General features: G+C 38.7%; 1 protein-coding gene across 5 annotated transcripts in view; it reads right to left on the bottom strand.

Annotated features, from left to right (window-relative positions):
* Positions 1 to 8,271: 8,271 nt before the first annotated feature.
* Positions 8,272 to 27,968, bottom strand: part of birc6 (baculoviral IAP repeat containing 6) — a 243,325-nt gene continuing 223,628 nt past the window's right edge. For all 5 annotated transcript variants that reach the window (XM_072580512.1, XM_072580515.1, XM_072580513.1 and 2 more), the window contains 6 exons: positions 27,536 to 27,753; positions 25,357 to 25,518; positions 23,903 to 23,980; positions 20,410 to 20,598; positions 12,057 to 12,191; positions 8,272 to 8,993 (listed from right to left, as the gene is read on the bottom strand). In XM_072580512.1, coding sequence (XP_072436613.1) covers positions 8,808 to 8,993; positions 12,057 to 12,191; positions 20,410 to 20,598; positions 23,903 to 23,980; positions 25,357 to 25,518; positions 27,536 to 27,753 — 968 coding nt within the window. In that variant the 3' untranslated portion in view covers positions 8,272 to 8,807. The remainder of the gene's footprint in view (positions 8,994 to 12,056; positions 12,192 to 20,409; positions 20,599 to 23,902; positions 23,981 to 25,356; positions 25,519 to 27,535; positions 27,754 to 27,968) is intronic.

Here is a 27,968-nt window from a genome sequence, read left to right on the forward strand (position 1 = left end):
TACACACTTGTTGTTCTTCACTGTGTCCTATACCTGCACACGACGTAGGTGTTGGGGAAAAATAAGCACTACCACTGTTAGGTGGTAGTGAGAAGGAAAAATATGGCAAAAGCAAAAAAAAAGTGTCAGAACTCCTGGAAAAAAATGTGTCAGACCATTCTGTGAGCCAGCTCAAAGGGAACTGGATCAGTGTCAAGGATTGTCCATGTGTAAATAAAGGGTAACTTACTGACAGGATACAATTCTGTGGAATTATCTCAGTACAAATATCAAGATTGCTTGCTTTCCCATATAATTAAATGTATGTGTTCTCTTAAAATGTAGATCAGTTAGCGCGCACACAAAAAGTAAACAGGAGATTCAGAAGGTCTCCTCAGTTGAGGTACAGGTTTTGGGTGGGGTGTTTCGAGCCCATATAAATAAAGGTGACTTGGTGATGGGATACCAGCCTATGCAATTATTTCGACTGGAAGCAGCAGGCATGTGTTCTAAAGCTACTGGTTTATTTGAATCACCTTTGATACAATTTTTAAAAAATCTTTCATCAATCTGCTTGTAACACCAGAAGAGTAAGAATCTCCATTAATAGTTAACACCTGCCTCTGAATCTCACTGTTCTGATAAGATTCCTGTGTTTCATCTCCAAAGTGAACCACTCCCCATCTTGCAACTGCTCTATCTTCAGCAGCATTTCAGCTATACTGGCAATCCTGTGTATAAACAACTAAAATAACTTAGACTTTGATATTGATTCACTCGACTCTCAAATCCATTAACTAATTCTGATATCTTTACTTTTAATTAATTTGTCAATTATTTCATTCTTCTTTCTTTCTTTGGATGCACATGTCAATATGTGTTCTGATCCATTCCGAGTTTTGAATGCAATAATTTTAAAAGGGTGCATTCACTTACAAGTCATGGGCATCATTGGTTGAGCCAGCATTTATTGCCCATCAGAGTTACCCTTGAGAAGGTGGTAGTGAACTGCCATCGTGAATCATCTAGTCCATGTGCTGTCGGCAGACACATAAGGAGTTCCAGGATTTTTACCCAGCAACACGGAAGAAAGAGTGACATATTTCCAAGTCAGGATGGTGAATGGCTTGGAAGGGAACTTGCATGTGGTGGTGTTCCCATGTATTTGCTACCCTTGTCCTTCTAGATGGAAGTCATCTTGGGTTTGGAAGGAGTACTTTCCTTTGCCCTAAATAATTTGCTGGAGGTCATTTTCATTTGGAATTAGAAAATAGAACAATACAGCACAGGAACAGGCCTTCAGCACATCATATCTGCGCTGATCATGATGCCATTCTAAATTAATTCCACCTGCCTGCACCTGTATCCCTTTATTCCCTGCCTATTCATGTCTCTACAGCCTCCCATCATCTATGTAAAAAATGCACCACACACATCTCCTTTAAATGTTCTCCGTGGCGGTTTAAATCTGTGCATACACCACCCCCGCTTCCCCACCCCAGCCCAGCCGCCCCAGTATTTGCTATTTACACTTGGGAAAATGACTTCACAGACATACACCACCCCTTTTATTTTGTAAATAAAATAGAGAAAATAAGCAAAAAGGTCAAAAGCCTCCACTGTTACAGACATGGAGGAATGAGTATAAATATAGGTCACTGAGTAGTATAAAGGAACAGAAGGACCTTGAAGTGCAGTTAAACAGCTCCCTGAAGGCAGTTGGACAGCTAGATAATATGGTAAGGAAGACATTGCAGATACTTGTTATCTTAACCAATGACTTTGATTCTTAGTGCCCTCTTGTGGTGCAATGGCAGTGTCTCTGCTGGGGACGAGGTGGTTATGCTGAAATTATGTAAAATCACAGCATGCAGTTCTCATCATCACACCATGGGTACATCGTCATAGTACTTGCAAATTTCCCAAGGATGAGACTGTTGCCTACATTGCTGAATTTAATCTTGAGGAAAGGTTGGATAAAAGGAGAGCTCCAGTTAGAATGGATGGAAAGGTCCCAAATCTTTCCCTGCTGGTTAAAAGATAGGAGGTTTGAAATGGATTTGCGGGGAATGTTTTGCACCCAAAAGGATAGCAGGGTTTTGGAAATTGCTTTGGTAGTAAAGATCAAAATCTTCATAACATTTAAAAGAAATGTTTGGGTGCGTACTTGCAAGTGTTGTAATTTACAGACCCACAGATCAAGAGCCAGAATTAGAGTCCCTATAGTATGGAAACAGGCCATTTGGCCCGACAAATCCACACCAACCCTTCGAACAGTAACCCACCCAGACCCATTTCCATACATTTATCCCTGACTAATGCACCGAACACCATGGGCAATTTAGCATGGCCAATTCACCTAACTTGCACATCTTTGGATTTTGGGATGAAATTGTAGCACCCGGAGGAAACCCATGCAGACACGGGAGAACGTGCAAACTCCAGTCACCAGAAGTGGGAATCGAACCCAGGTCCCTGGCGCTGAGAGGCAGCAGTGCTAATCACTGAACTACCGTGCCACCCCAAAGTGGGAATAAGCTGAATGGCTCCTTAAGAGCTCACACAGACACAAGTCAAATGGTCAATAAAGCATGGCGTTGGAAAAAGGACAGCAGGTCAGGCAGCATCCAAGGAGTAAGAGAGTCGACATTTCAGGAATAACCCTTTTTTTAGGGGCTGAAGAAGGGTTATGTCCAAAACTTCGACTGTCCTGTTCCTTGGATGCTGCCTGACCTGCTGTGCTTTTTCCAGTGCCATGCTTTATCAACGCTGACTTGCCACCATCTGCAGTCTTCACTTTCACCTATAAGTCAATGGTCTCCTTCCATGCTGCAAATTTCCATGATTCTGTAATCTGTAGTTGACTACCAGCAAATTGAGAGGAATCTGAGATATAGAAACAAAAATAAAGATATACAAACACAAAGAGAGATAAGAAGAGACTACAGAGAAACTTGGAACTATAGGAAAAAGGGTAAATAAATAGCAAATAGGACAGAAACGTCATGGGGAAAAAGCTTAATGGGGGTGTCAACAAATATTCCAGTAGAGTTGGATCTGCTATAACATTGCAGTCCTATTTTCATGCAATCCTGCGCTAAAAGAAAATCGTATAATAGCAGCAGCATCTAATCTAATGGGGGTGGAATTGCGTTACAACTGTTACATGCTCTAGAAACAGTGTCCCCAATTCGTCAATTACATTATCATGAATTCGCATTAATGAAACATGTGTTATAGCAGAACTACCTGTATTACGCTGATGGAAGATTACAATATACACTATCAGCCATAACATAGCAGTGATGATACATGCAAAGTAATAATTCTGAATTGCTGTAGTTCAGAATTTTTTTTCACTGTTTCATGTAGAAGTCAAAAATTAACAAGGGTCTGTGTCCAGCAATTAAGAGTGGTAACAATATGCTACTGGTTATAGTGTTACTCCCAATCACACTTCAATCTGATGGGCTGCATTTATTATTCAAATCAAATTTGCAACCTTGTGATTCCAAAGATAGTGGATTAACTAAACCAGACTGACTCATGGACTTCAGAAGACGAAATCACAATAAAAGGAAAAACAAAACTCCTAAAAAAGTGACAAAATAGTTTAAGCATTTGATATTTGTATCATAATTCAAGGTGTTTTGAGTTGCTGTTTTAAATGTTGAAAACATGAAACATAAAGCCAATATTAGAACCCTCTTCTGGCACAGTGGTAGTATCCTGCCCTGGAACAGCGAGATCAAGTTTCAAGTCCCATCTCCTCCAGAGGTGTGTAATAACATTTATGAACAGTTTGATTTAAAATACGGGTAAAAAGCCAATTTTCATGAAGACACTGCTTTGCTTTTTTTTTCCTAAAAAATTTACACCAGCTATTTGGACTTTGAAATAAAAGTAAATTCTAAATTTGTGCAGAGCACCACATCTGAGGGAATAGTCCAAGTAGAACTACAAAAATTTACAAGACAACAATAAACTTATAGGCTTGGCAAACTAGTTTCAATACAGCAAGTGAGGACATATCAGGTTTTGATCAGGTAAGTGAGGATCTGAATGGAAAAGAATAGCAAAGGGTTCTGAAAACAGAAAATATGAATAATGAAATAGTAACATGGGTTAAACAAGATAACAATCATTAAACAAGACAAGCCCAAACCCAAACAACTATTTCCAGAGGGATAGGATTGAAAAGTTATGCCAAGGTCATATGGAACCTTGGTTAAAACACACTTGGGAGTATTGTGCAGAGTTTTAGTCACCATATTATTTTAAAAAATTAGAATGCAAAAAGGATTTACAAGTACGATACTAGAACTACGAGTTTCTATTTGACACTTGGTGTCTAATTTCTCATGGAGAAAGCTTTGGGACAATCTAAAAGAAATCTTTGCTAGTTTGCATCTATTTCCACTTGAGAATTAAAACTGCAGGCCTTCATTATAAAATAATCACCGAGAAATCAAACAGCCAATTCAGAAGAAAAATCTTTACCCAGAAAATAATAAAAATATGGACCTCATTAGCAATGGCAGTACTTCAGATGAATCATATTGATGCATTTAAGGGGATGCAAGTATCTGTGAGAGAAGCGAATATAGAATTATGCAGATAGGGTTGAAGCATAACAAATTCTTGTGTGAATTGACTGGATGAATTGGCCTGTTTCAGTGCTGTACATTGTATACTTTTTTTTATGCAATATGAACTGCTGCTCCCTTTTAGTGTAATGCCCAAGTTTTCCACTTAAGTAAATTTATCCCACAAGTAAACTTATCCTACATATTGACTTGAAGGCAGCTTTAGTGTACAATCTATTGTAGCCATAAGCATCAGCTGATTCCCCAATTGTACTAATTTAATAGTTTGTGACATCACCTTCAGAGTTCCCCTATGCAATTCTTTTTTAAAATGCAAAGTCAAGCGAAAATTGAGTTGTGAAATTCCACATTTGTGCACTCAGGAAACATGATTTATGCCGTCATGATATAACAAACTAAGACACTGAAGCCAACACACCATCTGCATAAGGATACTAACTGAACCAAAGCCACTCTTTAAATAAGAACAAGCTCCTTAATAGGTAAAGAACCTTAAACAGGAAGTGGATTACTGAATATCCAGCTAATGCACAAACATCATTAATATTAAATAGGTATCAGGATTTCTTGACATACCCTTCATGAACTACCACTAAACCCCAGCCCCGAAAACCTCTTTACAATGGGCAAACCTCATCACAAACAAGCAGTTGCTCAACTGAGCTTATACAAGGGCCAACTCTTCAGTGAGATCAAGTTCCAGATATTCATCTTCAGATTGACTTTCCAGATTCTTAAATTTGCATGCACTTCATAATAAGGTCTGTTCAGAAGGTAGCAACCATGTGAATAAGCCATTTTTTTTATTATTAATGGGAAGAGGGCATTACTGGTTAGGTGAGCATTTATTACCCATCCCCAATTGACCAGAGGACAGTTAAGAGTTAAACATATTACTGTGGGTCTGGAACCAGATAGGCCAGACCAGGTAAGGAAGGCAGATTTCCTTCCCTAAAATGACATTAATGAATCGGATGGGTCTTCATACCAACAATGGCTACATGGTCACCATGAGAGCAGATACTTATTGAATTCAAATTTCACCACCTGCCATAGTGGGATTTGAACTCATGCCCCTGAAATATTAGCCTGGAGGTCTGAATTACCCGTTCACTAACACCAGCACTACACCACTATCTCCCTCATGATTATCAATTTAACAAAAGGATTTTAAGTTCTGGTTACTACTTTTGCTGTTAAATGCACCATCACAAGCCACAAGCTTGACCTGATGTGTCAATTTCATGCTCCTTGGCAAAGAACTAGTGGATATTTTAACATTAAAACATTTTAAAATCTCAAATCCTGTTTTGGATATGCAACAAACTTCTCATTGCTTTCTCATACAAGGTCTCACATATGTCACAGATAATGCTCCCCTGAGATGCTCATCTCTGACCAGGGATAACAGCACAAAATTGATCCATCCACTGTGTACTTTGTTTATTTGCAGACACACTGCCAACATTGAGCTTTGCAATACAATAGCATTTATTAAAAACATTTGATAATCTACATCATGTACAAAAGTGTAGTATTGAGTAGGCAACTACAGAAGTAGTCAAAATGTAGAATACCAATTTTTCTGACATTTTCAATACTGAAGAAATTCTCAATATTATAGATGCAAGATCATTGCTATTTTTCAAATAATTCCTTTTTCATGTTATTTATCTGTACATCCCACTTTAATTTGTGCTGTTAATCTATCATGCAATAGGAGGGAAACTTGTAAATCCCTCACACTAGCCATATGAAACTCACTCCACCATCTAATTAGAAATTTAAAGCCAGTCCAACAACAGTAAGAGTGCAAGTGTAGACTGGCAACTGCCAGTGCAGCAATGCCCTTTTGTGACAATACCTTGCGCATCATTCAACTTGTATTTTGAATGAATCATAGTGGAAATTACTGGTTCAAGTGTAGAATGTGTATTACATCCAATCAAATGGGAGACTCGGGTGAACCCCTTTTGCACTGTATAAAACCCAAATGCCTTTAAAGATTAGAAGGAACCGAGCTGATTAAACTCAGTCCTTGTTCGCACGTAGACTTCAACAGTTAAACTGGACCCATGCTAATGATTGGGCAAAGAGACTTATGTCAAATAGAGCACAACTTCTCTGTCCTTTGATATCACTAATTGTTATGCTCTGCAACAAAATGGGTAAACCGCATCACAAACAAGCAGTTGTTCAACTGAGCTTATACAAGGGCCAACTCCTAAGTGAGATCAAGTTCCAGATATTCATCTTCAGATTGACTTTCCAGATTCTTAAATTTGCATGCACTTCATAACAAGATCTGTTCGGAAGGTAGCAACCATGTGAATAAGCCATGTTTATTTTTAATGACCTACCCCAGTTTCTATGTACATTAGGCACCATTATTTGCCACCTGTGGAGTCAAATGAATATAATGGACTGTGTCTTCTTCGTGTATGCACTCAAACCAGCCTGCACTAGTGTTCTGTAGAGTTTCATATAATATGATGGGAAGCCACATAAGCTGTCTTCCAGGATACAGACAACTCTAAGATCCAAATTCAATGATAAAACAGATTATCTTCAGAAAACACGAGTGGGCAAATTGAAATCATATTTGAACACATACTGGATATGATCAGCAATAACTTAAAGACACAGAATACATCTGCCTCATTCTCTGTTGGGATAATGAACTTTAAAGTCAGTATTTAGGAATATTAAGCAATTCTAAATCATTCCAAAAACATTAACTGTTCAAATCATGTGAGAAATATCTCCGTTTCAACGGACAGCTTAGCTTAGCAATCCAGTTCTGCTGAGCCACTGATTTGGCGGTAATAATGTTTGTGACTTATTCAGTCAGCTTACTTAATGTAGATTTGATTTCAGGAACTTCTGGAAATCTGTCTGGTCTTCTCTTTCTCTAAGCAAGATTTTGTTGGTAAGAAGCCTGAATATTACTGTAGATTAAAGTAATGTTGATGATCTACCATGCATTTTTTGGGCTCTTTGAAATAAATTGATTGCTCAACCTGGATGCTCATGTAGCCTAACAATCTTTAGAATAAACACTGAATAATTATAGCCATGTGCTTGATTTATAAAAGTGAAAAGATATAAATTGATAGTTGACAAAATAGTGTCAAGTAGTCAATAGTTAGGTACTAGTACAATGAACTTGCAGCAATACATTCAAACTTATGGGCCAAGTATTATTACAATAACTAACATCCTTTTTGCCTGCCTACCAATGACAACTGCACAAAGTCTACTTCATTAATTAGCATCTCTGACATTTATCAATCAGCTTTAAAACCAAGTCTGTCAGACATCTGGGAAGTCTGAAGCCAACCAGCAGAAAATGCACAAGAACCACCCAGAACAATCTGCTTAATTTCACATGAAACTGTGCACTTGTACTTACATCCTACCACACTTGAAAGAATAGCGACACGCACCCATTGCCTCAAAACAACTAAAATCAATTATTTGCCCTCAAGTTGTTAGTGTAAGGCTATATATTCAAATGTAATAAAATTTGATTCTTGCAGTGTTTCATAACGCCAGAGGCCAATATGCATTTATGTGAACCAAAGCAGTTATATTTATTAAAAATGTATTTAAGACTCATCATAAAAACGTTCATGAATTCAGTAATTAACAGTACTGTTAACGTACCAGTAATCAATCGTAGCTGTATAGCATGTTCATTCATCTTTTATTGAAGTTACAGGAGTTTGTAGAAATTTACTATGAGCAATGAATATGGCCAAACATCGTTTTGGAGGGAGAGATGGAGAAGGGGAATGGGGTAGGGGCTATCAACCTAAGATCTGTATTTTTAAATAAGCGAAGTACCTATAAGGATGACAATATATTCCTGGTTACAACTGTCCTCTAATGGTCAAATCTGAAAGATTAACATTCGGTAAACATTCTAATGTATTTCCCTTATATCAGTGATTTATCCGTTTCTCATCAGTGTATACATGAACAATTTGTTTCAAACATACCATGTAGTGGTTATGTCACAATTGAAAAATAAAAGCACAAAAAAGTTTACACTCTTTTACAGGTAAATAAAAGATCATATTGATTTAAACGGTTTTACCTTTAAGGGCATAGCATAGTTCAATTTTATTACCTATTACATAATTAGCTTCTTACATACAAATATTGACAAAGTTTGGCTTGTGCTCCAAAGCCGAGTCTTTCAAGTCCACGCAATGCAGATCATAATTTGACATCATTAGGGGAGTGGTCTCTGCTGCTGCTGGGCTTTTCTTCACCCTCTGATATAGGTTCTGTTTCACCCGTTGCAGCATCTTCAGTTTTCTCCACTGCCTCATCACACTCCGGCTCAAGACCCTCAGGGCAGGGAAGCTTCAGCAACTCTTCACGTAGCTGCGCAGTATGGCGCTGAAAGATAATTAGACAGCACTTAGCATGTGATGTCTGTTTAGTGGATTTTACATTCATTCTACACCATTCTTCTCATAAAAACTAAATGTTTAATATAATTCTGAAACTGTACTGATAAAATGAGGACAGCTCGGTCAAAAATGCAGCCCATTCCCCTTCTTCGTTTGAAAGAAGCCGAAGGCAAAGTAAAGATCAGTATTGATCATAATCAGAATTACAAGGACAATGTGGAATACTATGAAACCAATTGGAAAGAATTTATATTGCATTAGTTGTCTTCTGTTGCTAAACCAACTTGCCAATTTTGTGTAAATTTCTACAATTCTTTAAAAAAAAATCAATCCATCAGTTCCCTTGCCACTCAAGCTGCAATCCTCCTCCTTCACCTGTCCTAACAGTTCACAATACTGCTCTTCACCATGAAACCCCTCACTACAGGTTCACGTTGCCTCCCTGCTCTTATTATGTTTACTTTCCTATCCTATCCTTACCCAATGCCAATTACACTTCCCTGATTTCTTCTATTCCTCGTTCACCCGGACAATTTTTATTTACAAATCTCTAAAGTTGCAGCTTAGCGAGCACAATTAATTTTTAGCGTTGCATTTTTATTGTTGAAGCTGCATACTGTACGAACAATCAGAAGTGTTACAGGACAGATGCTGTGATGATCAGTACCTGCTGAATCAAGTGAACAGCCTCTGAATTAAATGTGTAATATGTCTTATCCTACACCCACCACCAATCAAATAATGCAAACCTTGACCAATTTCCCATCACCGTTCCCAAATCAGCTTGACAATATTGTCAAAGCATTAAGGACTGCAAAGTAGGACCCCAGCACTGATCTCGGTGGAACTCCATTCACTACATTTCAGGATGCAGCTACTCAAAAAAAAGGCTCCATTCATCCTTACTCTTCTATTAGCCAGCCATATCCTTTATCCATATTAGTAAGTTAAGCCCCAACCTACCCGCTTTTATTTGATAATAACTTTTGATATGGCACCTTATAGTTAAAGGATGGAAGGTTTATTGTATCATTAAGGCTTGAAGTGCAGCTTTAAGTGAAAATGAAGAGAAGCATTAAGCAAAAAACAAAATCAAGAAAATACTGAATTAGCTAATTAGTTTGTGGCATGATTGACAGATAAGTAGGGCAAAAAATGTGGCTGGCAGGTGCAGGGCACAGGCAGAGTTCAAAAGGTAATGTCAAGAATTAAAAAGGGAAGGTGATTAGCAAGTATTTGGTGAGAAATTCTACATTCTACTTTCCAGTCTCCAGTTTATAACAGTCTGTAAAGTGAGGTAGGGTAACTCGGTAACATGGAAATGCATCCAGTGGCATGTGGGATGTTGCATATGTTTTGCATGACTTAGACATCCAAGTTTCAGGACTTGTCACCATCTGCAGAAACTGGAGTACCAGGTCTCAGAATTTAAGCAACTGCTCGAGTCATGTGGAACATCTGCTACGTTGAAAACTACATGGATAGTACAGAGTGTGGGCATGCTACAAAATAACACTGATCTTAATAGGGAGGAGGAGAAGGAGATGGCTTATAAAGTTGCCATAAGGAAACCAGCAGCTAGAACACTAGGTGTGTTTTAAAATATAATCAAAGAGGAACGAGAAACTGAAGAGGAAAAGGGAATAGCACACTGAAGTAAACAGGTGGAAATAAAAAAAAGGATGACTACAAAAAGTTTCAATGTATATTAATAAGAAAGGAATAGCAAAGAATCTTTTTAAAAAATACAGTGTCTATCTTTAGAGGGAATTACAAAAAGCTTACTAGAAATACTAGGGAACCAAGGGACTAGCAAGAACGACAAACTAAGAGAAATTAGTATTAATGAAGACGTAGCAGTGGGAAAATTAATGGGACTGAAAATTGGTAAATCCTGAATGTTCCCAGAGTGTTGATAGAGGTGGCTATAGAGACAATAGATGCATTGATCATCTTTCAGAATTCTGTACATTCTGGAACAGTTCCTGCAGATTACAAAGTAGTAAACGCTTCTATTTAAGAAAGGAGGAAAGAGCAAACTCAGAACTGCACACTTGTAATAGAGAAAACTCTGGAAATTAATTATAAAGAATGTGACAGTTGGATAGCTAGAAAATCAGAAGATGCTACCGAAGGAGATCTGATAATCATGACAATACTGTAGGTGTAATCTTAACATAGGGACTGAAGTAGTTCAAGGCAGCAACTGACTGTCATTTTTCAAGACTAATTAGGGATGGACAATAAACAGTGACCTGGATATACAGTCATAGAATCAAAGAGTTATACAACAGGGAAACTCGTCCATGCCACCAGATATCCTAAACCGATCTGGTCCCATTTGCCAGCATTTGCCCATATTCCTCTATTCCCTTCTATTCATGTACCCATCCAAATTCCTTTTAATTGTTGTAATTTTACCTGCCTCTACCACTTCCTCAGACAGCTCGTTCCATACATGCATACCCCTTTGCGTGAAAAGTTGCCCCTCAAGGTCCCTTTTAAATTTTTCCTCTCTCACCTTAAACCTGTCCTCTCGCTTTGGACTCCCCTACCCTGGGAAAAAGACCTTGACTATTCATCCTATCCATGCCCCTCGTGATTTTACAAACTTCTACAGGTCACCCTGTGGCCTCCAGCACTCAATGGGGAAAAGCTCAAGCCTATTCAGCCTCTCCCTACAGCTCAAACCTTGCAACCCCAGCAGCATCCTTGTAAATCTTTTCTGAATCCTTTCAGGTTTAACAGTATCTTTCCCACAGCTGGTCACAGGCCTCCAGTCCGAAAAACAATCGTCCACTATCACCCTCTGCTTCCCATCTTCAAGCCAATTTTGTATCCAATTGGTTAGCTCCCCCGGATTCCATGTAATCTAACTTTGCTAACCAATCTACCATGTGGAACCTTGTCAAACGCCTTGCTGAAGTCCATATGGAAGTCTTTGTTGAAGATTCCCATATCCCAAGAATGAGTAGAAAACAAAATGGTGCACTGAATATAAGGGAGGAAATGCTTTGCTAAATCCTGTAATCCGTTTTCTCAGCCCTACCTTCAAAGCAGCTGCGTGATGAGACATGGTTCTGCCGACCCTCTTGTCACTGCTATACTGCTGGATATCCGCAATCCACTCTTCACACTGGGCCATGACCTCTGTTCTCTTCAAGTAAAAATGTTTGTGTATGACCTAGAACCAAAAGATTCAGACAAAAGGTAAGATGTACACTTACAAGTTTTCACTGGCAACTAATGCAGCAAAATATAACAACCAGAGTTACTTCTTCAAAAGAGACAATTAAGGCAGTTCCTCAAGTACATTTGTCATCATCAGCAGAAAACGTGCATGAATTCCCATTGATTTAACCACAGTGTACCTGCTGCAGAGTTTTTTTTCCTATTTACTAGGCCACCTCCGCTAGGATACTTGCATTGGAAGATCCACCATTCTATTACAGTAAAATTTACATTATGGCACAACATCAATCAGAATACGCTGCCAAATCGAGTCTCCAAAGTCCCTCCACAGGGGTAACCATTGCTGTTTAAAATACCAATGTTGTCATCAGGAATTGATTGCAAAAGAACAGAAGGATTTTTCCCTCACTGTTATTAGTGAAAAGAGTCAAAGGCTGAGAGATTCTGCAAGTTGCAGTATGGGTCAAGCCACATCTACATTCAATCCCTACTTTTACCATTAATTGCAATGTATGAAGCAATAGTTTTGACTCACCGGCACCACCCAATCTCAGTACATGCCAAAACAACATAAATTTTACTGCTTCTTAAAATTTTTATTCCATGAGAGATTGACATTGCTAGCAATTGTAGCCCATCTGAAATTGCTCCTTAATTGAGTGGTTTGCTAGGCCATTTTAAAGGGCAGTCAAGGGTTGACAACACTGCCATCGATCTGGAGCCACACAGAGGCGAGACCAGGTAAGGGCAGCAGATTTCCTTCCCTAAAGATAGCTTTTTAGAAAATAATGACAGGTTCAATAATGGTGACTGTGAAACTGTTCATATTCCAATATTTCTCAATTGAATGTTATTTCCATCAGCAGCAGTGATGGGATTTGAACCCTTGACCCAGAGCATTAGTTTCAGCTTCTGGATTATTGGTCCAGTGACACTAACACTACACCCTACACCAATTAATATTGAAAAGCTCCTTACTAATAGCAGTCTTTTTTTTAATTTTAGAAATACACCAGAATGTTGCTCATGTATAGGTGGTAATTTTGTCAAATGATTATTGACTTGCTTTTTCCCCAGATATTTATTGGCTTTCTTCTTTGACCTTGTGTTTTCTCAGACTGAAATCAACAAGAAAATAAAGCATAAACTGCAAGTCACCACAATAGTAACTTGCTAGCTGTTTTGCTCGGGGTGTGCCTCATCTGTCAAAGCCATCACAAGTTTATAGGGTGGCATGGTGGCCCACTGGTTAGCACTACTGCCTCTCAGCACCAGGGACCCAGGTTCAATTCCAGCCTCGGGTGACTGTCGGTGTGGAGTTTGCACATTCTCTCCATGTCTGCATGGGTTTCCTCTGGGTGCTCCGGTTTTCTCCCACAGTCACAAAGATGTGCAGGTCAGGTAAATTGCCCATAGTGTTGGGTGCATTAGTCAGAGGGAAATGGGTCTGGGTGGGTTACTTTTTGGAGGGTCAGTGTGGACTGGTTGAGCCAAAGGGCCTGTTTCCACACTGTAGGGAATCGAATCTAATCTAAATTATAACTACGGCTTCGACATAGAGGATAAGTCCTTTTAGGGGGCCCTGTCCCTTTAGAGATGAGGATAATCTATTTCTCATAGAGGGTGCTGAGTCTTTGAATCTCCCTTCCTTTAAAGGTACTGGAAGCAGGTTCATTAAATATTTTTAAGGCAAAGACAGAGGTTCATAGATTTTGGACAAAACAAAAAAAAAAAAAAGAGGGTAGAAGGTGTTGGGGTAGGCAGCAATGTGAATAATCAGATCAGCTATGATCTTACTGAATGGTAGAGAATATTGAGGGGTTGAGTGGCTTACTCCAGCACCTGCTGTACAATTTACATGATCATAACCATGTAGTGCTTGGTAAACATGCAAGGTCTGTTTTCCAGAAATACACACAGAAAACACTGGAGAAACTAAGCAAATCTGGCATCATCTGTGGTGAGAGAAACAGAGCTGAAGTTTAGTACCCAGTCTGACTCTTCAGAATTGCAAGGTGTTAAAACATCTTTCTTTATACTTTTGTAGAGTGTAGAGTGCAAAAGACAAAAGATTACTAGTAATGTCAAAAGAGAAAAGATGTAAAATGGGTGTAAATTAAGGTGTGAAAGAGGGAAAATGGGTCCTAGCTAAGCAAAGTAAAAGACACAAACAAGGTGATGCATTGACCTACTAGCATTCTTGCTGGATTGTCAATCCAGAGACCCAGGTACCCAGGATCAAAACCTATGATGGCAGAGCAATAAAAAAAACATCTGGAACACCATCGATGACCATGAATCTATTGCCGATTGTAAGAGAACCCATTTGGTTCACTAATGTACTAAGGGAGGGAAAGTGCCATCTTCATGGTCTAGACCACACAGGGCTCCACAATGTGGTTGGCTCTTAACCACCCTCTGGGCAGTTAGCAAGGGGCAATAAATGCTGGCCTAGACAGCAATGCCCTCATCTTATGAATGAGGTAAAAAAACGTTTTTTTTCCAATGGAGGCAGTGGAGAGAGAGATATACAGATAGAGCACGAACACAAGAAAAAATTAAGAACAGGCATCATGCAGTCAATTTCAGAAGTTATGAAATTCAATACTAAAACCTAGAGGCTTGTAAGTACTCAAGCATAAAATGAAGGCGTTGTTCCTCCTGTTTTCCAAACTTCACATCACCCATTGGGAAGCCTTTTAATTGTTTTTCCTTTGGAAGATTGCCTCAAGTTCTTCCAAGTCGAGAGCGTGACGCTGGAAAAGCACAGCAGGTCAGGCAGCATCAGATGAGCAGGAGAGTCGACGTTTCAGGGGCCCACATTCCTGATGAAGGGCTTATGCCTGAAACGTCAACTTTCCTGATAGCTATTTTGGTCAGGCTCAGGGAATTTAATGAAACTGATAACTAGGCTCTCCTGAGTGTTGATCATTCAGACACAGCACTAACGTGTCTATCGGCCCCTATCTCAGCTCCACACAATCTAGACTTCAGCATTATGCACAGAGCAGACAGGGAGGGCGAGATGGACATCTATACATTTCCTTTACTATAGAAAGGATAGAACAATCAAAATGCAAGTCAGCATCATGGTGGCTCAGTGGTTAGCACTGCAGCCTCACAGCGCCAGGGACCCGGGTTCAATTCCAGCCTCGGGCATCTGTCTGTGTGGAGTTTGCACATTCTCCCAGTGTCTGTGAGAGTTTCCTTTGGGTGCTCCTGTTTCCTCCCACAATCCAATCCAAAGATGAGTAGGCTAGGTGAATTGGCCTTGCTAAATTGCCCGTAGTGTTAGGTGTATTAGTCAGAGGGAAATGGGTCTGGGTTGGTTACTCTTCCGAGAGTTGGTGTGGACTTGTTGGGCCAAATGGCCTGTTTCCACCTTGTAGGGAATCTAATCTAATCTAATCCAAGCCCTGGTCCATTCTAGTAACTAACTTGAGGGTCAGACAGTTAGAAAAAATTAACTATGGGAGGCTTCTATACAATTAAAAAATTTCCAGTTAAGTTCAATTTGAGTTAAATAGTGTCAGTTTTCATTCCAAATGCTGACTCAAATAGAAGTATTTAGCATTTACACATTGTTATTTTCTAAATCAAGCCCCTCAATAACACAGATCCCATTATGCACTTCCTTCTAGCTAGTTCCATTGTACATTACTACACATTGTATTAAAACTATGGCATTTAGATCAAAAGAAATTTTGCTGAAATTCCAATTTAAAAAATCATTTAGGAAAATGGGCTTTGCTGACTGGGTCATTTATTGCCCATCTCAAATGGCCCTTGAGGTGATGGTAGGCGAGTTGCCTTCTCAAACTGCTCCAGTCCATTTGTTGTAGGTAGGCCCACAATGCCACAAGGGAAGAAATTCCAGACTTCAACCCAACAACACTAAAGCAATGGTGATGTACTTCCAAGTCAGGATGAGGAGTGGCTTGGAGCAGAATTTGCAGGTGGTGGTGTTCCCATGTACCTGCTGCCTTTGATGCTCTAAATAGTAGTGGTCATAGGTTTAGAAGGGACTGTCAAAGGGATCTTGGGAATTTCGGCCCTTTATCTTTTAGATGGTACACACTGTTGCTACTGAGTATCTATAATGAAGGGACTGAATGTTTGTAAACATGGTGCCAATCAAGTGGGTTGCTTTGTCCTGGTGTCCAGCTTGAGTGTTGTTAGAGCTGCACTCATCCAGACAAATAGTGAACATTGATCACACTCTGGACTTTTGCCTACTTAATGGTGTACAGGTTTTGGAAGACATCATCACCACCTTTTTGGTGCTTAGCTCCCTGGCCTGCTGATCCCAACTACTATGCAATTTCTCATTAAAAACAAGCTTATTTCTTACTGTGGTGTTGTCTCAGAGGGCAGTTTGATGTCGACTACCATCTACCTTAAAATCATTCAAACGTTTACCAATGTCCTTGCTGATTTGCAGACACCCCATTCTTCAATACATTCAATTCAAAATTCACACTCTTGTCTATCCTTCTTTAATTTTCTATTTGAGCCTTGTACCTCTTCTCCCACAATAACTGACTCCAATTAAAGGATTCCCTCATAAATAAATATACAAAGAAACTGGTCTTCATGTTCTACGCAGTTCAGCATCTTGCAGATTTGAAAACAACTTATAAAATTCTTTTGTATGATATACACAAGATCTATGAAACCTTCAAAGAATACAACTTATATAGAAAGCAAACCTGAATTTCCATAAGCTGTCCAATTCAGTGAACTACAGACTGAAGCAAAGCAGTCTCAGGTTTCCTGCAAAGTTAGTTAGTGGTAGCCATTTGAAAGTATACAACGATGGCAGAGGCAAAAACGAGTTCTCCAAACACTCCTCCTTTACAGATGCTACTGGTATCTGCTAGAAACATCTGTTCCTCCACCAGCTCAATGATCAGGAATTCAATTGACAAGGTGTACCAAATGTTAAATCAATCACTGTCATGATGTTGCAGTCTACTACCTTATGGCACTCAATACAGACAGGTGTAAATTCAAGGCAGAGAATCTACCAAAACAGCCATAGAGTTTCAGTTAGACCTTGCTGAAAGTGACTGGAATTAATGTTGGAATAACAAATTCCTATTTCCTGCATGCTTTCAATAAAAAGTTGGCTAACTTCTTTGCCCAGTATCTGAACAAGAGTGCAAAGCATGAGGAAGAGCTAAATGACTATACAAGGAACCACAGTGCAGCAACAGGCCTTCGGCCCTCTGAGCCTGTGCTGCTGCATTTTGCTCTTCCGTACTAAAACGGTCTTCACTACAGGATCTGTATCCCTGTATTTCCTTCCGATTTATGTACTCGTCCAGGTGCTTCTTGAAAGCTGCTATTATGTCTGTTTCCAGCATCACCTCTGGCAACGCGTTCCAGGCACTCACCACCCTTTGTATGAAAAAAGAGCCTCACACTTCTCTTTTAAACATTCCTTCCCACCACCCCCCCAAACCTTGAACCTCCACTCGGGAAAAAGCCTCATACTTTCCACTCTGTTCATACCACGGCACAATATTCCAAATTCCAATATTCTTGGAACAGGCACTCAGTAAGCTTAGCATGTTAACAGGAAAGAGGATGGACCCCTTCAAAAAACACTAGTTACACTTCCACTAGCAAGAAAGTCAAAGAGTTTAAAAAGACAATTAAGAAAACCTAATACAGAAATGGCCTTTTCCACCATCTTCTCTACAAAGCTTTTTGAGAGATGATAATTTAGCTTATTGTTGAGCACACACCCATAGATTTATCACTTTGGTACAATATCATGCGTGACAACCAGTTTTTAAATTTTTTTATCTTTAGCAGGATGACTGATAAGTACTGACATTTTTCAAGACCAATATTCTAGATCTTACAGCAATGTGTGTTCAATCTCAATGCTCCAATATAGTCAGCACATTCCTATTATGAAACTTCATCACTGTCCGTGCCCTTACAGATAAAAATGTAAGCAGATCCAATTTAACAAGATTAATGTCCAAACTCTGTATCCTGGACAGCACATGAAAACTGTAGGAGATCCTTCTGGAATGTACAATTGCCTATAATATTCCTAAAGGAAAACAAATGATGCAGAAGCTTCTCTTCTTGCATTCATTGGAATTATTGCATTTGTTTCAAAGTTCTAATATTATGACAATTTATATTAAAGGAGAAAAAGGTGCAGGTCATTAAGCAGGTCAATCCTGATTGGCTGAGGTATTGCCATAAAAAACACAATAGGGAACCATAGATTCCATGAGCTCCTGGGCAACTCAAAAAAATCACTAGGCTTAAACATATTCTTTTTGTTTGCTGAAAATGGGAGTCCTGCGTAAGAATGTAGTTTGCTTCAAGCAAGTGTAACTAAGCTGCGTTACCAGCTTGACTGATATTCTTCAACCTCTTGTTAATTTGGGAAGTGATACACAAGATTTTCCAACAAGTGCTGCTCAATCATGAAATAACATTGAACATCTGGCATTTGGTTTTGGGTTTTACAAGTGTGAGCTGGAAACAGTCTGTACTCTGTATGTTATGAACAGAGAGAGACACCATTTGAATTTATTAACTAATCACAGGGATATATGGCACATTATCAGACATCACTTAGGTACTGAAATTCAAACACAACATTGCTCAAGAGTGTGGTAGAAGAATGCTCTTTTGTCTGAACATCTGACAACATCATTAGTATAAAATACCACTGCTACAGGCATTGCATAGTAATAGCATTATGCCTGTCTAACCTATTGTTCAAATATTTGAGCTACTTTGCCTTTCCAGGGTCATATGATCCAAAGGTATCAGCTTTACACCCATATGGGAGTTGGAGCAACTCACAGCAAACAACGATCTGATCAGGATAGCTTTGATATGTTTTTATTACTGAATCAATCTTGCACAGTGAGCAAAATTCTAGGGCCCTATTTATCTTATTGCTGACAAGGCAAAACCTATCGCAAGTGAAATGGACCTATATGAATCCAAATGCAAATACTAACTGGTAAAGGTAGGTCTGCCGCAGTGGAAAGCCCAGCAGTAGATTTTTAGCTCAAAAAATGCTGCTTTCCGTTCAAACAATTCAACATCATATGTGAACATCAATGCCTGTGTAATGTCAGATACGTAGGCCATATGTTCCAGCAATTGGCCAATTGAATCAAAAAGCACATTACTTCACTTACTCATAAGAGACAGCATAGAGTACACTCAATCAGCAAATGCTTGCAAAATCCAGAACAAAATGCCTGGTGTAGCACATGCCTCCGCATATGGGCAGCATTTTCTGAACAATCTTGGGTTTACATAGTTACTCAAACATCCAGTTTAATACAAGCAAACTTGTAAAATGGATTATTTACATTTGGTAGAAGCAACATGCATTCAGGTTCAAAGACATGCTCTCCACAAACAAAAAGAACATTTTTAAGGCTTAAACTTATTTTTCCCCCAAATTCACTTGATTGCGTGGGGAATCTAGGTTCGCACTGCTTTTAAGAGAACAGGGCATTGAATAAACTGATGAACAAGAAAGCAGTGCTTTCTTGGATTGCTTGGATATCAATAGCGCTGTGCATGATATGGTCATAGTTGACTTTGGCTTCCAACTCAAGGCAGACATCAATGATGTCAGTATAGACAACTTCATCTGCCAGTGCAACGGCTGGAGCTCAATCATCAGGGCAGAACTGCGTGCTGACATCTAACCACTCTTGGAAATCTCTATACTCCTGAATGCTACAATCTTGTTTTTTTCACAGAATGCTTACAAAAGGATTTATCTCAACAGAAAGGGCAGACCTAAGGTAACTGACAAACGAACCAGAAGTGATGGACAAATATCTTTTCTGATATATCCCAAGATTCCAAGTTGATTTCCAGTATAATGTAGAAATCCTACATCAAATAAAATTGCAGATCTCAACGGATCCATTGAGCGGTGATGGCTTGTGGTAAAGTTATGATCCACTATGTAGAATGAACTTTAAATAGACTTGCAACTTATCCCCCATTCCCTTATCTTTTCCAATTATAAAATGATGTATCATATTGAAGGTAAATATCTGCTTGAGATGGAAATGATCTTTAGATCAACGTGCATTATACTGAGAAGCTCCTATTTGAAACTTTTTTCTTAACGGGACTCTCAACATCTAAAACTTCAAACATCAGCAGTAGATTATTGCATATACACAAATTTAAATGAAACATACCTCTTTAAAGCATGGCGAGGGATTTCTTATTTGTTCAAGCATGGCCCATTTTACAGTTGCTTGTCTTATATTTCCATCGTACTCTCTGGAACTCTGAGTGCCACTGGGTGTTCCCCTTGACCTCTCATAACCAGGTTCATTAAAATAAGGCTCTGCTACGAGTATCAAAGACTGGATTGACACTAGCACCTGCAAAAAAAAGTCATAATTTGATTACAGTGGTGACAACTGAATGTAGACAAGAACAAACCTGGCCATTTACAAAGAGAAAAATATCTTAAATTTTAGCATTTTACTGTAACAGGGCACTAATATTATGGAAAATGAAGTGTGCTACCAGGCTCCTCTTTACATTGAATTACATTTTTTGTAGGGATCCAAGTTCAAGTCATTCCCAAAATACTGCACTTTACAAGGAACAATTTAACTACTAAATACATTGCTTTTAATTCAGACTGTTATGGCTGCTTGGATAACAAGTGTGCAGAAGATGAAATATTGCTTGGTTTGTAAATATTGTGGAATGAGATATCCGGTCAATAACTATCGATCGGATAGTTACAAGTCAGATTTGTTCAAAAGAATATCTGATTGCTACAAAGGAGCTTTTATAAATGTTTTGGAATTTTCATCTTCCTTTCTCACTCATCAAGTATTTAGCTGAAAGGAATAAACATTTTGTAGTGGTTATTTTGTAGTGAGTCTAGCAACTCAGGGTTTGACATTTCAAAGCCGTGATTGCAAATTTGTGAAATTGAATTTAAAACATGCAATTTACAAGCCAGTACCATAAAAATAATCATGAAACCTGCTGGATTGCTGAAGAAAGCCAGAAGTTTACACCATCTCCTGCTGGCACTTTTCAGGCAGAGTGGAGGCTGCAAATTTCCCTGGATAGGCCTTCCCACTGCCCTCCCACCCACCCCAGACCATCTGCAATTTTACACAGAAGTGGGGAGGCCTACCCCAGCCTATACATATTGCTCCAATTGAAATCTCTTAAGTGGGCATTAGCAATCACTATCCACCTGGATTAAATTTTGAGGCTAGTAGTACAACTTCAGGGATGGAGTCAAGTAGGGAAGGCCGGTGAGACACCCTGATTAAGCCTCAGGCAATGTAGAGGAATGGGGGAGCAGCCTCCTTTCCACACTGGGATGAAAGTGATTGAGGGGAACCCAAAGTGTGTCATACACTCTCCAACACTTATTAAGACCATTTATCTCTCCCAGTGTTCCCAACCTGTAAGGAAACCTATTCACCTATGTGCTCCTGGACTCCAGGAGTTTCAATGTGGGATGTGCTGATAGTCCCAGTCCTGGCCAATGCTGCTGGGTCCACAGAGTTGCAAACCAGTGCGCACTGGGCAGCAGTTCTTACTCCAGAGAGGGGCAGGAATCCCAGTTCCAGCAATTAACGTCCCTTGAAGTCTTTGAATATTCTTTGTAACTGACAATTCCATTTTCATGATCTATGTAAGTGAATAGCTAGCTCTTTATGGATATACACAGTTTCTAGCTTTTCTCTGTAAATAATGCTTAGAGCTATCAGTTTTTGCCCAAAATGGATGAACTCACATTTATCAATCAGAATTTGTATCCAAGCCAGTCCCATGATACAGAACCAAGACATGTTTCTTTGTGGATAGAGTTCATTAACTATTCAGTCTTATCCACTTTTTCCATATACCTGGTGCCCCTTCATATCTACCTGCATGTTTTTTTTAAACCACTACCAAACCACCTCAGTTTCTCATTAAATGACCAATTTACAAGCCCAGTTTGTCATATCTACCTAGGCAATAACCACTGCTTAACTACTTACACAGCATGGTCAACTTGTGTGTTAAACTCCACCTGCCACAGGTTGACTCGTGTGTTTAATTTGACTCTATAATTTTATGTTCCCATCTAATGTACTTTCTATACTGCCAATCTTTCTGTCAAAAGGCCACCAACCTAAAACATTTGTTTCAACAAATCAACAATCTGTTTCTCCATTCACAGATACTGTCAGATTTCCTCACTATTTCTGATATTTCCTGCCTTTACTTCAGGCTTCCAGCAATCATAGCATCTTGCACAGAGTTACATCTCTCTCTCTGTTGTAAGTCACCAGTAAACAGTGAATACTTGAGATCCTAACATGTTCACATGCTTCCTCCCGATAAACAGCCACCATGTCTACCCTGTCTTCTACCAGCTAACTAGGTCAATTATTTGCCTTCAATTCCATGACTTCAATTTTAGTTAATCATTCTTGACAACTCTTTCAAGGTCAAGTATTACACTGCTAGGAAGAATGAAAGCTCATCAGTACTGTCCAGATCCCAGGAACAAAAAAAGTTAATTGAAGCCCTCTGCACCTAGTATTCATTATAAATTTCCAACTGTTCTGGACTAAAAGACACATGTAAACCTGATTTTCACAGCATGACTCACAGCCAATGTTCTACTTAAATCAGTATTCCTGTGGTTAAATCTGATCAGAAACTTCAAGTCAAGAGCGTGCATTTCTTTGATAAAACATCTAGCTACATACTTCATGAAATACATGGAAGATAGGTTTTCAAAATCTTAAAAAAAAAAGGCTCACCCTAAATTCAAAATTTTAATTTGAGATTTTACCGTTAGAGTGGATGAGTAGTTAACATGCAAGTAAACTAAACAACTATAGGACAAAGTGGACAGTAAGTTATAAGCAAAATTTAACGTAAATCATGAGCGAAGACAAGCATGTAGACCTAACAAGTTAAAAGGGTATTTTCTTCAGATTTTGCCACTCTGTTTATTACCTCAGTTTTAAGAATGTTTTGCAGTCAAATTTCATTGATATTTAACCTCTTTCCTCAAACAATGAGCCACTATCAACTTTGAGATTAGAAAGTGGCAACTCTTCCATATCATCAAAATTTAGCAGATTGTATCATAGTTCTTGACAACTTTTGCAAGGTCAAAATCATTCAAATTATGTAAAAGCTGTGAAGTATCTCCTCAAAATGGGGGCAGCAAGTTTTGACACACTAAGCTTTTGTTCTGCACTGTGACCAAATCTGATAATAGCATTGCTTATGATGTGAATTAATTGATTCAGACCCAGAATGGAGCCACAAGATATTTCATTATCTAACACATTATAGAAACAATATCCTCTCCAATTCCAAAACTGAAATAAAAAAAATACTAAACTCCTTTATTTTTGTTTTTTATTCTATATTCAAAGTACGCATAAAATTCTTAGATTTTAAAAACCGATATTTCTTGTCCCAAACCACATAATGTCTCTTGCAAATTTTAGTTCTATGCACTTCTGCAGTGACAAAATGCTTGGCATCTTTCAATTACAATTCATTGAACTATACACGAAAAATAGATTGCATTGCCTGAAATTTTAATATTTACCCTGATAGGATGAACAATACTATTAGATTTAAGGAAATTTTATTTATCAAAGACCATACTACCCTAATGAATACCAAATAGTTTCTGCTTACTTGCAAAAAACTAGATGTTTGAGGATTCCACTTCTCCTCAGGTCTTCCATGCCAGGTGTTGAGAATGCTTAAACAGACCTGGAAAAAAGATCATGCCAAGAGTCACAGAGACACACAATTACTTTGCCACATTGCTCAAGGATTCTGTGGGACTTGGCAAGATTTCATCCCAACAGATTCTGAGAGTAATTGGCCACTGAATTATTCAACACTGAAGTGCAAATTATTTTTAATGTCTTAAATCCTACAATTTGAATGTCATTTTGCATCAGCAGCACATAATAAACTTGACACACATGTCAAAAGGAAGACCACTTTACTGATCTTAGCTATGAGAGGAAGTAATCTTGGGTTAATTTTAAGTGTAAGGGCTGTTACAACTGAGCAACTTAAAATGAGAATAAATTTGAGAATAAATCACACTGGAGGGATAAAGAATGCAGAACCATTGCAAAGTAAGAAGCTGTGGAGAATGAACAAAGGCACTCAGATCCAAATAGCCTAGGTATTGAGTGTGGAATTTAATGCCCTTCTTTGCAGCATGTTTGGAGCACAGGGGAAAACTGTCTGGCACTCAGCACCAGATTGAGGAATTGAGTATCATGGGGGGAGTTACTGCTGCTGAAAGCTACCTCCTGACTTTTCTGTAGATGACTCCACACCTCCCCATAACCCTTATTCCACACACTCCTCTATGGATTGAGTCTCTGGTGGACATATTGTTGGTATCTGCCACCACTTCTGCTGGTCCTGTCCACATCCTGTAGATGCTGACTGATTGGCTGTAAGATCACAAGAGTGGGACAGAGGCTGGATTCCATTTCCAGCCCTTTGGGCAAAGCCTTCTGCTGCCCAGTTAAATGTCTGATCGGCACTTTCGCCATCCTCAGAGGAAGTAACAAGGCCAGCTCTCCAGGATGTGGGCAAGACCTTTCTTATCTGGATTAAATTCCACACCATATGTCAAAATCCTGACATCAGACAAAATTTACCTCTCAGTGGTTTGAACCATTCTTCCCCTTGTGTTGCTATCACAACTAACTCAAATTAGTAACACAAGTGCTGGCAGTAGAAAATTGAGCTAGAAATGCAAAAAATCTATTTGCACAAAATATAAACCATTTCTAAATTCAGAATGTAGATTATAAAATGGATAATTCTGTTCATTCCTTTCACATATATCTACAAGTCCAAGACTAAAAGTTGACTGTAGTGATGGCCTCCTTTTATTTATCACAGATTTAAAATCATTTTATTACATGGAAATTTACTTGCTTTATCCAGTCAAAAACCTGATCTTTAAGTAGATTTCACAGCATTATCTTACAATGACAAATCACCTATGTAAATGTTATATGTTTATCTTTGCTGTACAAGCAGAAGTTAATTTTACAGGATTGCTGAACAAATCCAGCTTTATTTGAACACAAATAACTTCCAATCTATTTCCTTACCTTTCCATCATTGTAAAGGTTTGGGTTAAATCGTACACTGTGTCCTCCTGTGGTTTCCAGGTTTACAAGTGGAGGAGAATTTGGATAATCTTGGGGAAAATATACATCAAATTCAAAACAACCATTTGCATAAGGTGTATCGGATGGTCCTGTGATAAGAACCTGATAGAGGGAAGAATGAGTCATCAAAACCAAACTAATTCCAGCATATTTATTGACAGTTTCTAACACAACATCTCCAGAAACTGATTATAAAATTTAATTGTTATTGAAACCCAATAATGCAGCAACTTCTAAAATCATATCTTCTGTCACATCCAGTGTTGTATAATGTGATAGTGCTGAAAGGATTCATATTGGAAACTGGATTAAGTTCCACACAATTGAATGAGGTCATATCGCCTTGGGTGGAGAGAAGATTCCAACTCCTTTTGGCCCTGATGAAGCTAAATTGCCATCATTGTTTCCTGATCATTTTATTTATCATGAGCAACTAGCCAATGTAAGGTGTACCTGATTGCTATAATGCAATAAAGTACAACTTGTGAAACCCAGTATTTCTTCTCATTAAAATTCACTTGGGATTCAGCCTTTACCAGTATTAACCAAATCGGCTCTTGGACTCAGTATAAGAAGGTTGCAGATGATGTTTGTGGTGCAATGGTAGTGTCCTATCTTGGAGCAAGGAGGTCTGAATTCAGGATTCATCTGTTTTAAAGGTGTGTACTAACATTGCTGAACAAATTGATTAGAAAATAGTAAGATAAGCACTCCTATAGTGTAATGGTACTGACCACCTCTGAGCAAAGTTACCTGGATTCACGTCCCACCTGCTCCAAAAGGTGTGTTTTTTAAAATTCATTCATGGGAATATAATTGGCCAGAGTGTAATTTATTGCCCATCTCAGAGGATTCTTTGTGGGTCTGCAGTCACATATAGTCCAGACTTGGTAAAGATGGTGGTTTCCTTCCCTAAAGGACATCAGTGAACCAGATGGGTTTTTTTCTTGACAACTGACAATGGCTTTGTGATCATCAGACCCTTAATTCCAGATTTTTATTGAATTCAAGTTTACCATTGCTATGGTAGAATTCAAACCCAGTCTCCAGATCATTATCTGGATCTCTGGATTAATAGTGCAGTGATAATACCAGTAGGCCATTGTCTTCCCACTGATGTTTAACATTTAACAATATAAAAATATCTTGTGGTGCAGTGGCAATGTCCGACCTCTGAGTCAGCAGGCTGGGGTTCAAGTCCAGGCGTATCATAAGATGAGTGAACTGGTTAATTAAAAATACCTATATCGAGGAAGAAGGGTGGCATTGCAAGGGGTGCATCTTCACCCCGGTAACAATAATTTTGTTTAATTTTGGTAAGTTTCGTTAACAGTTTTTGTTACAGTGCCCCATGAAGGCCTGTCTAGCTTGATTTAGGTTTTAGTTTTATAAAGAGTAAATAGGGACACACCCTCATGGCACAGTGGTAGTATCCCACCTCTTTAGTTTCATATAAATGGTGCTGATTTAACTGTACTAATACTGGCTGGCTGCAAACCATGGTCCATTACAACATGAAGTTCACCTTTTAATTAAAGCAAACATTTCAGCTTTTATCCTTATCCTCAATACATTAATGAATGGAAATTTTACAAAACTTTTAAACATAAGTATCTTGCAATGTGAACAAAAGTTAAGGTAACACATCTTAGTTTTAAGTCACAGGTTGCAAATTTTCTGGGAAATAGATTGGACAGGTGATTAGCAATGAACAGCACATCTGCAGCTGGTGACAATGAGAGAATATTGTACAGGTTTACTGATGCAGATACATTTCCTCCTTCTGTCCTCAAAGCTTTGTTCAAAGCCTCTTGCAATAGCACAACCATAACTGAATGGTTTTGAATATGAGACATTTGAATGTTCATAATGAACAATTAACACTTGGATTAAATTTATAGGAAACACTGGGATTTACTTCAAGGAATATGAATGTGCGCAGACGATGTCAAGGGCCCTCTTGTGGTGCAGTTGCAGTGCTCTTCGTCCAGATGAGGAGGGCTGGTTCAAGTTCCACCTGCTCCAGAGTTATGTAATAACATTTCTGAACAGGTTGATTAGAAAAATAGTTTAAATTTTAACAAAATAAACTATTTCAGCTTCAGTATTTTTTACTCACTTTCATGATATCCAATCTCTCCTCATCACAGCGCACAAACACACTGGATGAAGAGGAAAGAGGCAGAGATGTTGAGAGTGTGACAGCCTCTTGTGCAAGGCGTCTAGCTCTGGCAGCGCTGTTAGCATCGCTGGCATTCTTCACCTGAGACATATAATGGTAATTTACTTTGAAGATCAATTTTCCATCATCATCTTCTGTGACCATCTCAGCAGTATCTAAAAAGAAAACCATTTTTAAGTTTTGGTAGAAAATTTGAGATGATGCTTTAAACACAAAATATCATCAACCAATAAATAATCAGAAAAATGAAGTGCCATAGCCTACAGGGTCATGGGATCAAGAGCTGGAAAGTGAGCTTAGGTTGAACCGTTTTTCTGGTTGTCAAACACACAATCTATATTACGTTTGGTAGAAGTGGTGGCAAAATGAT

This window comes from Chiloscyllium punctatum, chromosome 11 (genome assembly GCF_047496795.1).
Source record: "Chiloscyllium punctatum isolate Juve2018m chromosome 11, sChiPun1.3, whole genome shotgun sequence".
NCBI lineage: Eukaryota > Metazoa > Chordata > Chondrichthyes > Orectolobiformes > Hemiscylliidae > Chiloscyllium > Chiloscyllium punctatum.